General features: G+C 42.8%; 1 protein-coding gene across 1 annotated transcript; it reads left to right on the top strand.

Moving 5' to 3' along the window:
- The first annotated feature begins 2,065 nt into the window (after nt 1-2,065).
- TRAF5 (TNF receptor associated factor 5) lies at nt 2,066-12,824 on the top strand. The gene is made up of 12 exons (XM_084203043.1): nt 2,066-2,123; nt 4,356-4,483; nt 4,900-5,231; nt 6,982-7,039; nt 8,240-8,341; nt 8,677-8,841; nt 9,142-9,219; nt 9,593-9,667; nt 9,936-10,028; nt 10,939-11,079; nt 11,585-11,753; nt 12,192-12,824. Exons 3-12 carry the CDS (start codon nt 5,017-5,019, stop codon nt 12,767-12,769), a joined length of 1,674 nt encoding a protein of 557 aa, XP_084059169.1. The 5' UTR covers nt 2,066-2,123; nt 4,356-4,483; nt 4,900-5,016; the 3' UTR covers nt 12,770-12,824.
- The last annotated feature ends 3,094 nt before the right edge of the window (nt 12,825-15,918 follow it).

Here is a 15,918-nt window from a genome sequence, read left to right on the forward strand (position 1 = left end):
AGCCAGGGTGCTTCTCCCATATGGGGGCTCTGCAAGTGTGTTCTGTTGTCTGCAGTCAAAATGTTCTAACTCTTCGTGGGCTGGAAGGGACAAGGATGATCCCCCAGTGATGTCAGATGTCATCATCTCCTGTTTCCACATGACTCCCTATAACTTGATATATCTTAAATATGTATCTCAGACTGTATAGATACTTTCAGTCATTCTTTAGGAAACTGTTAGCTCTTCCACTCTGTGTGTTGAGTTGAGGCATATATTTTTTCCCCAAAATAGTGGAGTTTTGGAGGACCTTAAAGTAGTAAATCATACAACTTTGTTATTTTAGTTCAAAAGTACTGGAGGCTGCTAATCTGTTCATAAATTTAATAGTTTATAAGGCAGCTTGGAGAGGGTTGTTTTACTGCAAGATGTGTTCCCCTCCATTCTGTTTCTGTCTGTTACCTCCCAATGAAGTGACTTGATCTTAGACCTCCAGATTTGACAAAACTTTTCCCACTGTGCCTAAGACAGTTCTGATCTACCATAAAAGGTAGGTAATTTTAGAGGGAGGGACAGGGCATCTTCTCAGCCTTGTCCCCACCAAGTGTCTTAGTGCAAAGCAAGAGAGCTGGACTAGAGCTACAGAAAGGTAGGTGCATGACCTTTTTTTGTACCCTGTTGTAAGTGTGTCATGGAAGCTGGTAAGTGAGGAAGGTGCTTTTTACTGGGAATACCCCAGTCCTGGAGGTGGCTGAGCCTCACCCTCCCCTCATGCAGTAAACCTGGCAGATGCAGAGCTCTCAGCCCCATTTTCTGGGCAGCAGGACAAGGGATCCTATCTTCTTGACCATGTGTGGTGATCAAATCTGTGATAACAACCTGGACATTTTCCCTTCTCAGTCTGAGACGTGGTGGCACCCAGTGCCTGTGCTTGGTTCTGCTGTCCTGGAGGTTTTGGCTGTAATGGTGCACTCACAGCTCACGGGGTAATGATTGGCTTCATATGAGAGAAAACAGCAAAAATGTATTCTCTTTTAAAAAAGCAACCACATCGTAAGGAATGGTTTTTCCTGAGTGCAGAAAGTATGTCTTTGTTGCTATAAGAAGTTAATCCGTCCACAGTAGTTCAGTGTGATCAAGGTTCCACACAGCCTCTGTCATTCTGACTGCTGGTGCTGTAGATAGAGAGCAGCCGTGCTGGAGGGGAGCTGTTTGAACATGGCTTTAAAATGTTGATACAATTTTATATTCTAGTAAGTCATGCCCATGCTGATTTTTCTCATTATTATTATGTTCTGTTCAGTTTCTGAACAAGAAGCAATTCTAAGTGTGGAGCATTTTACTGGAAATATTTGGGCTCTGTTTGGTGTGGTAGTAGTTAAAACAGGATAGCTCCCAATTTATAAAGTTTATGTTTGTTATGAAAATTCTTCCACTTGGATTATTTCCAGTGAGGTTAAGGCATCTGCATAGAAAGAGTTGTTCCAGAAGCATTTTGCTTGTGCAGCAAGTGGTGCAGGCAGGGCTGGGATGCTCAAGTGTGGGAAGGTGCAGCTGGGAGCCCTTTGTACTGCACTGCCTTTGAGCTCCCACTCATTGGTAGCTGTTTATAGGACTTGGGCTTAGCTCCTAGTGATTCATACCACTTTTTTATGTGTGGGCATAATTAATTCTATTTATTTCAGTATAGGGAAATCCTTTTCTTTTTAATGTGTTGGTTTTCAGTCTCCATACCCTCCATGGGGGTTTTGTGTGTGTGCTGTTGCAGTGAAAATCCCTTTACAGTATGCACTGTGTCTGCCACAAGAGCATCATTATGCAGCACGAGCCTGCCGCTCTCTGCTATTTTAAACCGGCGTTACAGTTCACACGCGTGCTGAGAAATTGCAGCACACACAAAGGCAGAACAGCTTCCCCTTGCTGGAAGCTGTGAGCAGACAGAAGTGAAAGCTACCTCAGCCCCTACCTACGCTGGCCAGGCATCAGCGTAAGCAGGAAATTGATTCAGATAACCCTGGGCTGCTCTCACTGTCACCTACCAGCACTTTTTCCCCTGACGGTTTCCCTTTGGTTTCAGTTCCGAGAGCCCGAGCGCTGGGAGTCAGGAGTGGGAGCAGAGCTGCTGCAAGCGCCCTGAGTCACTGGTGAGTGCTGGCATGGGAATGACATGGGAATGGCTCCTTTGGATCGCATCCCACCGAGTGCTGCTGCTTCTCAGCTCCTCTGAGTCTCCCCAGCTGATTCACACGGGCACCTCTCCAGCTTGGGCAAAGCGCTGCCATCCACAGCCCCCTCCTGGAGCAGCCCATTTCTTCCAGCAGAACAGCTGCATGCCCTTCAGCAAAGCTCCTGCAAGGCTGGCAGCAGCGGTGAACTCCCTCATCTTCTGAGTTTCCGCTCTGCCCTCTGAGCAGGCAGCCTCCCCTTTCACCTGGGGTGCTCTTTCCTGTGTCCTGAGGTGCCCTCAGCTGTGCAGTACTATCCTGGGTGAGGCTGAGGTGGAGGAGGTGCTTCCACGGAGATGCCAAGAGTATCCATTTTTAGGAGTGGGATCTGGGTCGGGTGCATTATGAAGGTGTTTAAAGAGATACAGGCTCTCTTTTCAGCAGGAGAGTTGGAATGTGTTGTACCACAGCAGAGTGGTTCCTTGCAGAAAGAAATGGGAGTGGTTTTGGTTTATTTAAGGAGCAGTGAGAGCTCTGGAGGAGTTTCTTGATGGAATTTTGGGCTGCTGAGTGCTTCTTTTTAATGTGTCCCATAACTTTTTTGCCTAAAATATGTAACCTCAGCTGGAGTTTCTGGAGTTAAGGAAGATCCCTAAAGGCAAAATGGGTAAAACATAGAATTGTTGTTGGTGGTGGTTTTATTTTAGTGTGTTTTTACACAGAGATGCATTAGCTTGCTAAACCATACCATCAGATGAGGTATGTGCTGGAGCATGATAGGATTGAGGGAATTGTATGCCAAGTAAACGGGAGAGAGAGCAGTAATAAGAGAGAGGAAGGAAACTTGTTTCAGGATTGTCACCAACCGACCCACGGCAGAGTGAGTTCTTAGGCAGCTCATCCTGTGGGTGGTCCATGCTGTGGAAGTTAATGGTGACAGCTCTCCATCTGCCTTAGAAGCAGCAGGAACACTCCGCTGCTGCTGGCATCTGCTACCGAGGCAGCCCAGACAGGAGACTGGTAATCCCTCAGGCTGCATTTTGTCATCTCTGGTTGACGTGAGGAAAAGAGAATTGCTCTTTATTAGGTGTCAGGGAACCAGGAACTGCATTTTCAGAGGAGGAAAGATCAACTGTTTAAAAATGAAAGAAGCAAATGGACAGCCCTGTCTGGTTTGAAGCAGGAGGCTGTTCATTTGGAGGAACCAAACAGGGTAATTTGCAAACTCCTGTTGGAATAATAAGTCTTTAATGGCTGGAATATGATTACAGTTCATATTCCTGAGGGCTACCAATGTTAGATGCTCAGCTGTGCTGGAGTATGTCAGACATTCAGCCTGGTAAAAGGCAGGGAGACTCTCTCAAGCTGGGGAAGTGAATACTGTGTACAGCCACTAACAAGGGTGCTGAGTTACAGGAGCACTTAAATGTTGGCTGTGGAATACATTTTAATTGGTTAAGTGCTTTGGTGTGTTTTTGAATCAGGCACATTATCTGTCTGCAGGATTTCCTCGCCCGGTATGGATTGTTAAGGTAGAAAGGAAAATGGATGTTGCTCTCTGAAGCCCAAGGTGCTCTGTGGCAGCTCACTAATTGCTACTTTTGTGGGCCAGGAGGCCACTGCAGCAGAGAGGGAGGGCAGAGTGTCAGCGCTGGGTGCACTGTTTCATGCCAGACACAAGGTTGTTAATGGTGATGTGCTGGCCCTGCTTCCCTCCAAAAGCAGCAAATGCCCTCGGTGACCTTACAGGAGATGAGTGAGAGCTCTCAGACAGGTGCTAATGCCAGTAAGACTGACAGGGTGGGTGGTGCACACAGAAAAGACAGCATCCTTTACAGCACAGCTGTAAAACTGAGCACTTCCCTCGTGAAATCAGGATCTGGCAGCTGAGGTGTGTTGTGCTTTTGTACAGTCCTGTAAGGAAAACGTCTTCTGGGTGCAAAGCTGCAAGAAATGCCAACCAGAGTGGCTCTAGGGCTTGAGCTGCTTGCAAAAAAATAAAAACTGCAAAGTTGAGGGACTGGTGGCAAATCTCAAGGTTTGTGGCTTAAGGCTTGGAACAAATGTTGAAGGTTTTTCCTACTGGAAGATTAACGTTGCATTCCTGTGCTGTGTTTGAGTTATGGCAGGTTGAAAGAAAAACTTATGTCACACTTCTGATCGCAACCCTGCTTTTCTTTCTTTTTTTCCCCCACCACTTCTTTCAGATAGAATTAATATAGCCGAAAACTTGCACATAATTCAGTAAAATAAGAGTTTACTGCTAGAAATGAATGATCAGCAGGAAAATAAAGATGTCGAGTTAAGAGGCTTCAACTCCTGTAACACCTAAACCGAAGGTAAAATCCCCCTGCTGGTTTCTTTTTTGTATGCTCCTTGCTGTGAACTACAATGCCATCTCCTGCTTGAACCAGTGCAATGAACTTGTAAATTCATGTGGGTGGGCTCTACTTTAAGTGGAGACTTTCCTGGTGAACATTAAGGCCAAGACTTGGCCTCTGCTTTCTCCAGCTGTGTCTGACTCTTGTCGTTTTTTAAGACCAAGTACAGCTGCAAGAAAAAAAAAAAATCAAAAACCAAGCAAACCATAAAAATCACAATTCTGTGGAATAATTTTCAGACTGTGAAGCTCTTTTCCGAAGAAGTGTGCTTTGATGCTTGCAGCGTGATCTTTGTTTTGTGGTTCTCTGAGTGGTTTATTGTTTTTCCATAGCTGGCACCACGTTTTCCTCTGAAACCTGTCTCCCCCCTGCAGATGAGAGCCCTCCTGCCAGCAGCAGCCTGCTGCCAGCGGTAGCCGAGGCAGAGTGGCTGCCAGGGAGTGTTTGAAGAGCTTCTCCCTGCATCTGCTTCACTTCCCAGCGCAGCTCCCATGGCCTGTGACGAACCCGCTGCTCTCTCGGGCATCTTCACACGCCAGAACTCCTCCAGCACTGGCTCCCTGGACTTCGAGCCTGACGCCGACTACAAGTTTGTGGAGAGCCTGGAGGAGCGGTACAAGTGCGCCTACTGCCACCTGGTCCTGCACAACCCCCACCAGACGGGCTGTGGGCACCGCTTCTGCCAGCAGTGCATCCTCACTCTGAGGTGAGAGCAGACTCCTCCCGTGTCCGCAGGCTCCCCCTGTTCTCCTTCCTAAAAAAAGCAGCTCACGTCTCCTATAAATCAGCAGTGATTGCCATAGTAATATTACCCACCCAGTGAGAGGCTGAAGGAGTCAATGGCAGGGCTCTGTTGAACCCAGGGTGAAAAACGCCAGTCACTTGTTTTTAAAATTTTAAAAGTTTAATAGTAATAAAATGGTTATAAAAATAATAATAAAATTAGAGTAATAATGATTTGGACAATTTGGATTAGGACAATATGAGACAACAGAAACAAAGAGTGATGGACGTCTGGGTAGCTCTTTCTGGGCAGCACAAGCCGGAAAAAGGACACCCATTAACAAAGGATTAACCCTTAAAAGTAACAGCCAGTTGCATATTCATACATCTCATACATGATGCATAAATTCCATCCAAACAAAGGATTCAGTCTGGTCAGTGTCAACTTCTTCCTCTTAATCCTAAACGGCATCTTCATGGCTGAGCAAGGCAGGAAGAAGTTCATTTCTTCTGATAAGACAGCAATAAATTCTCTTTCCCTGAAAGATTTAGGTGTCCTGTGGCTGCTATCTGGTGTGAGTACCTCATTCCTCTCTTAAAAAAAAAAATTCCAAGTACATACGTCCTATTTTAACTACAAAAGTTACCTTTTAACCTCAAAACTACATTTACCATACTATTAAAATGTTAATACAGCACTACTGATCAATACAACAAAATACATACAGTAAATATCTGCGTAGAGCCATAGAATACGCACTTTTCACACCACTGACTGCATGCTCAGTGTTTTAAGGTGTCTCTGAAGACCTTACCCCGTGCTGGTGAGCCACAGGGAAGTCAGCATAAAGAAACTGTTGATGTAAGCTGATAGTGCTGTGTGAGATGCTGCTGTGGTCTGTCTGTCTGCCATGGTGCTCTTCAGAGGAATTTGCTGCTTTGATGTCTCATGGTGTTGGTGCTGGTGGTTAGACAAGACTGTGTTCATTTGCTTCTGTGTAATTCCTCTGAATTTAGCAGAATTGTAAACTGATGTTAATATTACCTGATGGTGCAGTCAGATCACAAGGCTGCTGGCATCCCTCTTGCTTGGTACCCTCCAGACCTATCTGGGAATACATTATGGACTGTACTATACCTGAGGGCAGGATTTCACCTGGAAAGGTTGCAGAGGAGCCTCTTTATGTGGATAGATGTCACTAATTACCTTTGGTGAACTTTAGATGCCTCCTGTTTGCTGCTTTGTCTCTGGGTTGACTCCTTTTGCACTGCCTCTATGACTGCGGATTTTACATGATTCCTATGCCTTTTAAAAAAAGCCATTAGATCTCCTTTTAGTGGCATAGCAAGGAGGGCACTGCTTCTAGTAGACAAAGGCTGGGTTTAAAGCACACAATGAGAATTTTGAGATATGACATTTGTGATCTGCAGATGGTCAGACAGCGACAATGTTCTCTTAATTAAAAAACAGCTTGTGGTTTTTACCATTGAACATTCTTAGGACAGACTCTGCCTTCTGTTACGTATTCACGGTTACTGCTTTATGTCCTCTTTGAGCTGTGGGCAGAATTTGGCTGTGCAGTTGCCAGATGAAAGTGTTTTTAAAGGACTTTTTGTTGTTGTTTTAATGCTATCTACTGCTGACTTCTGTCAGAGTCGGATTATAGCATAGCCCAGTTTCATAAAATAAATTGAATTTCCTGTGGGTTAACACGACTCTTCTTTTGATCTAGAGAGTTAAATGCAGTACCCACCTGTCCTGTCGACAAAGAAACAATAAAAATGCATGAGGTAAGTGGCTATAGCTTTATTTCAGCAGTCAGCATATACATGGGAAAGGCAAGAGAGCTGAGAATAAGGTGGCTTTCAGTCCTCAGGGCAGAGCAGGTTTTTTTGTCTCTGAAATAATGCTAAAGGAAGCAGTGTACTCAGTGATGCTCTCCCAGAAAGGGATTATGGCTGCCTAACTTAAGCTTAATTTTATAACTCATTTTCTAAAGTTATTTCATTTCAGTCTTCTGTATTTCCAGTAAAGTGCTGAAGAATTTCACAAAGCTTTGAATCCAAGTCACCAGATGTCTGGTTTTTTAATGGAGATTTTACTGACTTGCTTTTTAAAGCCCTATGCTGGGGTATCTACTTTATCTGGCTATCTTCGTTTTAACTTGGCTATAATTTGCTTTCTTGATTATCTCCATTAGATCTCATTAACCCTGAAGACCTAATTTACTTTTGGGTAACTTTTAGAGGAAAAGAGAGATAATACTTTTTATTTTGCAAGCTATTGTTGCTTTTTGTTGTTTTGCTTTATAATGGATTAATTTGTCCTTATTCATATTCCAAAGATTAAAAGTATACTATATATTGGTCCTGCCAGAAATTTTCCAGGGAAATAAAAAATCTCCTTCCTCTCTCTCTTAATCCTGATAGGAAATTATAATCAGACTCTCCACAGGATTTTTGTTTTTCATTTGTCATCTTCTTGCAAATTTCGATGACAACAATGCAGGAAGATCTCTAAATAAGGCTGAGTTTGCTCTGGGGGCTTCGTTTGCTTCTGCATACACAGCTGAGAACAGTGCTGCTTCTCAGAAGTGACAGAAAGGATATCTCAGCATCACCTCCATCCCAAAGGCACTGCTTGAACAGAGTGGAGCATGCACAGAGCTGGTTTGGTTTTCAGAGCCTGTTAGCTCTAGCTGGCAGTGGTTATACAGCTCCTTTGCTACTAGTCCTGCTGGTTGTGGGATGGATCAGCATCTCCGGAATAACTACGTGGGGGAAAAAATCCCTATGCTTACTAGAAATGTCATAAATGGTTGAATTTATAGTTTCAATACAAATTTTCAATACGAATTATCAAGAGCCATACTCACAATTGTGGTGTCTGTGCTTGAACACCTAGAAGATCTCTAGTGATGTTTTGTTCTTTTATATTATTTATAACATCTCGTGTGACTGCATTTTAAAGCTGGTTTGCTTCCTTTACAGGTATTCAAAGACAACTGCTGTAAAAGAGAAGTTCTCAACTTGCATGTGTTCTGCAAAAACTTTCCTGACTGCAATTCAAAAGTAATTCTGGGGCGATATCAGGTTGGTTTGCTTGATCAAATTTTGAAGCCTTTGATTTTCATGACAGCTCTGTGTATTTATGATCAGCTAAATTCCTGTGATTGTCTTCAGAGTTATTGTAGCAACGTGGTTCAAGTACAAAGATTATGACAGCTATACACTGTAAGTAGCATATATTACAGCTTTTAGCTTGTTCCAGCTTTGCCTTAGGGTGTTGTTTTTTCAATAAGAACCATTTGCTTTATGTAGCCTTTGTAAATCACAGTGTTCATTCTTATTCTGAATTCTTAGGTGATTGCTGGTTGGAGGAAACCACACTGGCCATTTGGCATTTAACCTGCTGCTGTGTGTTGCAGGAGCATCTGCAGCAGTGTTTGTTTGAAAGCATGCAGTGCACTAACGATGGCTGTCAGGATCGAATTCTTCGCAAAGACCTGAAGGAGCACTTGAGCCAGCACTGTAAATTTCGGGAAGAGAGGTGCCAGTACTGTAATACATATGTGGTGTTAATTAACATAAAGGTAAGATTATGAAGCATTCCTGGGAAGCCATCACCTGTTTCCCCTTGATATTGCTGAGTGAAAAGTTTCTAGCGTTGCAATGGCACTTAACTCCTGAAACAAAATTTGGCTGAGTAGCTGAAGGAGAAAGTATAATAAATGTGCTTTAAATCATACCAATTATTGATGCTCTCTTATGAACAACAGAGGGATATGTGACTTGCATTTGTATGTTTGGGATTACTTTTTGCATAGCTTCCTCTGTATATACTACTTTACAAAATGAAAGCCATTGCCTTGTTCTGTTTTCTTATTCTTCAGAATCATGAGAAAAATGACTGTCCTGATTATCCTGTGCCTTGTCTCCAAAACTGTTCACAAATAATTCTGAAAAAAGAGGTACTATTATTTTTTTTCTGCTACTGCAATTCAGCAGATCACATAAATTTATGAAAACTGAAAGCTGCAGACCACACTGGCCCATGCCAATAAAATTTAATTGCTCTAAGAGTTTCCTTTGTTCGATCCTAGAAAGGATATATCTCCCATCTTCTAAGTGGATTATTCTGTCACTGCAAGCCATGGGTGTTTTGCAGCATGGAAAAATACCTGGCTTGCTTATTGATTCTGAATACTTGTTTTCCTGGTAAAGTGATTTGTGGTGTCATGACAATGGCCTTTATTCGCCCTTTTTTCAGGTATTTAAATTTTATTAGTGCTTCAAATTACTAAGTATTTATTTAATCACAAACTGCTTCATTAATACATGCAGATTGAAAAGCACCACGCTGTGTGTCCCGAGGCAGAAGTGGACTGTCCATATAAGCAGTATGGCTGTCATGTGAAGGTACTGTTTTACAGATCTTTGTCTGTACCAGGACTGGAATTTGTCTCCCAAACCATCAGAATAATTAAAATAACCAATTTATGTCCTTTCACAACCATTTCTGCTGGCTAAGCTGAAATACTAGAGAATCAGGACTGCCCTTCCCTCCCTTTCAAGGCATAAAGGAGACATTTTGAATGTTTGCATCAATAATTTTTTTACCAACAGCTTCAAAAATCTGCTTATCTTATTATTTTATTCTTTCACTTCCTCCTTCTGCCTCACTAAGGTTAAAAGAGGGAAACTTGCTGAACATGAAAACAGTGCCCTGAGGGAACACATGCTGCAGATTTTAGACAAGAACTCCCGGCTGGAAGAGCGAGTAAGTCATATTTAATGAGCACTCTTCAGCAGTTCTTGACTGGTTAGAGGATGATATGAGATTCTACATTTGTTGCCTGGTTTAGATCAGGTACATTTTAAAAGACTGTTTTTATGGTTTTTCACACCTCAGAAGACAGAATAAGCTCTTCTAGTGAAGCCAGTCAATTACAGGGAAACCTCTCTGTGCTCAGGCACATATATTCTCCAGCAGGCACAGTGGGAGGCACCTTGCTATTGCTCACCTCATTTGCTTTCAGTCTCTGCTTTACACTGGATATGAGGTTTAGAGATAAAGTATTTTAAAGTTAAATTGACTAGCCAGGTTGCTCCAAAAAGCAGCCTTTAGCTGCCCAGGTCACCTGCTCTGTGTGGAGGCAGCACAGAGGACAGCAGAGCCAGTTGCAAGCACCTCTCTGCTCAAGATCACTTCTCAGCAGGGGACACTGGGTGTACGCCCAGTCCTGTTAACTGAGTCGATGGGGGACTTATTCTTTGCTTGTTTATGCAAGAAATAAGAGTCCCAAACTGCTAAAACTTGGTTTTGAAGTGTGTATCCCTCACTGACTCATCTCTTCTGCTGGTTAGACCTCAGCAGAGGAAACGAATGCATATACGCACACATGCACCTGTGCATGTAAGTATATATTATCCCACTATAGAGCTGAATGGATCATCACGATGGAAATGAGAGATAGGAGCCTCTTTGCACCTGGAGCCACACAGATCTATTCAGTTCTTGCTACTGCTTATTCACAAATAGTGAATGAAGGAGTGCTCTATCTAGCTCACTTAGAGGATTTGCATTGTAAACTTTACCACTGTCTCTTATATAGTCAGATACGCTATAATTTCTGCATTGTATGTTTTGGTGTTCCTTAGCATTTATACTCTGATTTTTCCATCCATAGATATCTGACCTGTATAAGAGCCTAGAATGTAAAGAGATTAAAATCCAGCAGCTAGCAGATGCCATTAAGAAGTGTGAGAAGGAATTCAGACAGTATACACAACTGTTTGGTAACAATAGCAACTTGATGGTAAGCACTCAGGTGAGACATTGATTTTACTTTTTTTACCAATTGCTTTTTTGCATCCTGAAATATGTTTCTCCAGTAATAGTTTTTATTAATGGCACAGCAATAACAAATCTCCCCAAGACCTTCTCATTTGTTTACAATATGGTATTGTCTTTTCATTTTAATCGATACAGAAGTTTGGATACATGATCTGGGTGAAAAGCACAGTACAAATCCTCATGGTCAGATGCCCAGGGCAAATGTGCAGGTGCAAATTTGAATAATGAGTTGAATGAAATGGTGCAGTGTGAATGGGCTCTGAATGGGGAATGGCTTCTCAGTCTGTAAATGTGCTGAATTAATCATGAAGGAGCAGTGGGATAAGTTCCTAAGCCAGCAGAGCACTTTGAATGCATCATATGGTTGCTACTGCTGACATGCTAAAGACTTCACTATCTTAATTCAAAGCAAATATTTGGTTTCATGAATATCTCTTGTTTCTACTTCCCACCCTCTTCCAATGGCATGAAATGGGAAGGCTCTGGCCACTCACCTGGATAAGTCTGCACGCCTAGAATCACAAGTAAAACAGCTAATACAGATGGCAAACCAGCAGCAGAGTAAACTAGACCTGCGGCCCCTGTTTGACACAATTGAAACCGTGAAACAGAAGATTGCCCTGATGGAGACATACAACAAGCGCTTGGGTATGTTGGCACTTCCCTGCACACATGGGGGGTTGCTGATGTACTGGTGGCTAGGTAGAGGCTCTGGTGCTACTACAAAGGGCTTTCTTCTTGCATTCTGAGACCAAACCGTGATGGTGTGTGTGGTGTTCTCCCACTGCACAGTGTCTCCTGACCTCCAGTGACATTGCAGAGCCACAGAGCTGGCCTTGGTTTGGCTCCTGCACTGTGATGGAGGCCGTGGTGCTATTCAGGCATTCACGATTTATAGTTGACAGCTTTTCTTATTCAACTACCAGCTGCAATTACAGTTTTAAAAAGTTAACAGCTGTAGTTCATAGCCTGTACTCAGGCTTGGGTAGATCAGTTTTGCCAGCTTGAGCCTGGGTGCTCTGATGGTTTTAGTTTACCAAATGTCTCTCTTTTTTTCTATTTCTTTTTATTTCCCTCTTCTCTAAGATGATTTGAAAAAACAGTTCCGCGAACATGATGTCCAGATCAATGATCACAAAGCGCAGCTCAATAAAAACGAAGAACGATTTAAGCTTTTGGAAGGCACGTGCTACAACGGGAAATTAATCTGGAAAATCACAGACTACAAGAAGAAGAAAAGAGAGGCAGTGGAAGGCCGTGTGCTGGCCATAGCCAGCCAGCCCTTCTACACCAGCCGCTGTGGGTACAGGTTGTGTGCCAGAGCCTACCTGAACGGGGACGGCTCGGGAAAGGGAACGCACATCTCCCTCTACTTCGTGGTCATGAGGGGCGAGTTTGACTCGCTGCTGCTGTGGCCTTTCAAGCAGAAGGTTACACTCATGCTCTTGGACCAAAGTGGGAAAAAAAATCACATCGTGGAAGTCTTTAGAGCTGACCCCAACAGCAGCAGTTTCAAACGGCCGGATGGAGAAATGAATATCGCCTCCGGCTGTCCGCGCTTCGTGCCGCACACCGTCCTGGAGAGCCCGAAGAACACCTATATCAGAGATGACACTCTCTTCTTGAAAGTGGTCGTGGATCTAACTGATCTGGAGGAATTGTGAAAAGCGTGCCCGGTCAATGTGACTGCTGTAAGCATGAGGAACTGCTTTTGTGGTGCCATGCAATAGCAAATTGCCACCAGTCAAGCTACTGAGAATGTTTCATGGCTTTGGACTACGTGACAGATAATGAATTGCCAAAGCATCAGCCTTTCCTTTTCTACCCTTTTTTTCAAGACTGCATTTTTAAGGCAGCTAGAAGTCCAGGTTGGCACAAACATGCATTCAGTCCAGATTGGTTTAGTCCAGGCTGGGGGGAATGCTTGGCTCCATCCCCAGACTGGCATTTGGAGATGAACCTCCTCCAGTAAACTCCCAGGAGCCCAGGCAGGCCTGTGGGCTCCTCTCCCTCACACAGAAGTGAAGCCATGCCCAAACATGTGAGTGCATTTCATCTGTCTGCAATGGAAACATTTCAACATCAGCAAATTTGAATCAATGTGTCTTGATCCCTCTATCTCCTGAATTTTTGAAGCAGGGAGAATGGCTTCAGTTAGGCAGGGTAAACATTTGCCAAGTATCTTGCATCTTTTTTATTTGTTTTTCCAGAAAACCCAGAGGAAGGAGCCAATTCCTCTTACTTTTTTAGCCTGTTTTTTCAGCTGTACAGAGTACCCCAAGTCACAACAGCTTTCTTGTGTCCTTTCCACTCCTGCCTAGTGCCTTGGGACTGGTTTCCATTGGTGGTAAACATCCACAGTCCCCATCTGAAGCCAAAAGCTGCAGGTGCTTCTCACCTCTCAGGACATGGCCAGAGGCAGGGCACTCAGCCAGCCTGCCAGCTCCTGGCTGCACTGCTGGAAAAGGGGCAAAAGTCCTGTTCTTTTGCTTCCACATCTGTGCAAAAGAGATGTTTCTGGCCTTACCAGCTCTATAAAAGGCAGGAAGAGCTTGGGGAACAGCTCACTTACGTAACATGCACTTTTCCTCTCTCCTAGAAGTTTGGGGAAGAAGGGGGAAAATAGGGAGTTAGGTTGTTGTAAGAACCCAATTTTGACAATCAGTGCAGCTTTAGTGTTTGTTAAAGGATAACACAGCTGCTGGCTGTGATGTCTGAAGATCTTAATTTTTATTCCAAGTTCCTTCCATATTGCAAAGGAATGTGTGCATTGTACAGGGTTTATTTGAGACAGACTAAAACCACCAAGGTCAGACACTGAGGAACAACTGACACAGAATACATGTGCCTTTTTAAAGCCCTTTGGTGCCTGTAAGAGGGATGTAATTCTGCATGCTCAGTGATTTTGTTATTACAAGTGGCAGAATTTTGCATCTCTTATCTCTTACAGGTCAGGTAGGGAAACATCACAGCATTATCCATTGCTCCAAAGCTTATCAAGAGACAGCAAGAAACTAAGCTGGTTTTGGAGTAAGAGTAAACTAGGCAGGATAAAAATCAAAACAGGGCACAGACTGAAAGGCGTAAGATAGAAAATTCAGGAGGGCAAATGTGGTAAAATGAAAAACGCCCTTCCTGTGAGGGATGTTGATAACAATCTGAATAGTTCAAGGATTGATACCAAGATGAAGGCAAAATACTTTATTTTATATCTGTAATCTTTTTGCTAGACATTCACTTTCCCACGTGGTTTTCAGGGCTTAATTCAGACACATGTATTTTCTAACTCAGGGGTGGAGGGGAAGAGACCTTAGTAATCTGTACCTCATGGTGGGTTAGCACATGGGAAATCTTTGTTTTGATCTAGAAGTCCTTTTTGTTTTATAATGTCAAGATGTACTGAGCCACCATAGGGGCTTTCCATGTTCCCGGGGACAGATTGGGAGGCACACATTTTTTCTTGTGTACCACCACCACTGACCTCAGGAGTCATTTCAGCTGTAAAACAGAATGAATTAGGCATAATGCTTGGTTACAGAAAGAGCAAGCTTGTTTTGACAGTGGTGTGCCATTCTGTGACATCAACCCTGAGCCTGGATTTCATGTCGCTCATTACTTTAATATTTGTCATGTAACCTTCAAAGTGACACAACTTCCATAATAACCACTAACAACTGATGGGAATGTACCATCCCTGTGTCCTGGGGCTCTCCAGTACACTGAGTGTTTAATACAGAAGGTGATAAAGAACTCAGACAAGCAAGGGAGGCAAGATGGAAAGGATGTGTGTGGTCTATATCCTGGCAAATTCCCAGCCCTCTCTGCCTCCACCACCCCAAATGTAAAATGGGGATAATACTTGCAGAAGCGTTAGGGCTTTTTAAATGTTTGTGAAGAAGTTTGAGCATGAAAAGAGCTAAGTATTATTAAAACTCCATTTCTAATTGTTAGAATAGATGACATAGTGATGTGGCTAAGTGTTTAGTGTTTTCCTAGACAGATTTTGGAAGCATGTTTGGTTTTAGGCAGTTCCTACTGCAGTCTCTCCTCTACCTACTGGTTGGGTTTAGGTTTTTGCCATGAATATTCCTTTTAAAATTCTGAAGCACAAATTCATCCTGGGTGATGGAAACATCCCTTTTGAAATACTGCCTGTTTTATAAAGAATTAGTTGAAAAGATTAATTTTTTTAAAGACAAACTTCTTTAAATTTGTTGTTTTTAGTACAGAAATTAAGAAATTTATGTTAAAATTTTCAGTGATTTTTTAACTGCTTGTAAACAGGGTTTTAAATTTCATCCCATTCCTAAGAAAAAATGTTGTATAGCATGAACTGTCAGAAGAATTTTGATGTTGCATGAAGAATACCAAAAAACTTTTCAATAATATTGTACTGGGTAAGTAACCAAAAGAGCATAGGGTATTTCTACATCAGCGTACCATATGTTTCTAATGTATTTATTGATAGTTTGTAGTTGTTTGAATATCTCTTACTACAATAGAGGCATTTTTCTAGCCGAATGTCTTTACTGTGTACATAAACTAATGTAAGAATAAATAATTTTATCATCCTTCTGGAGGGACTGTAGCCTATATTCCTTTTGGCTGGACTGAAGCAGACTTTTAAGGATGTGGAGTACTGGGCATTTGTTTACACTAATTTTAAAAAGTAACAAAACCAAACCTACACTGCTTAAGATTAGGAATCAGTGTGCTTCACGGGCATTTTGGTTCGCACCTGGATATCGCAGAGCAAGTTCAGTAAATCCTAAACTAGATCAGATGCATATCCTCGAGGCCTGAGGCTGCACTG

This window comes from Fringilla coelebs (genome assembly GCF_963513975.1).
Source record: "Fringilla coelebs genome assembly, chromosome: 3".
In the NCBI taxonomy this organism is placed as follows: Eukaryota; Metazoa; Chordata; class Aves; order Passeriformes; family Fringillidae; genus Fringilla; species Fringilla coelebs.

Bases quoted from the DNA above. Each gene is read 5' to 3' on its own strand.
- TRAF5 (XM_084203043.1), top strand. From the start codon at position 5,017: ATGGCCTGTGACGAACCCGCTGCTCTCTCGGGCATCTTCACACGCCAG. The intron at 9,220-9,592 runs GTACTATTATTT...TAATACATGCAG, and splicing joins AAATAATTCTGAAAAAAGAG to ATTGAAAAGCACCACGCTGT. The intron at 9,668-9,935 runs GTACTGTTTTAC...TGCCTCACTAAG, and splicing joins AGTATGGCTGTCATGTGAAG to GTTAAAAGAGGGAAACTTGC.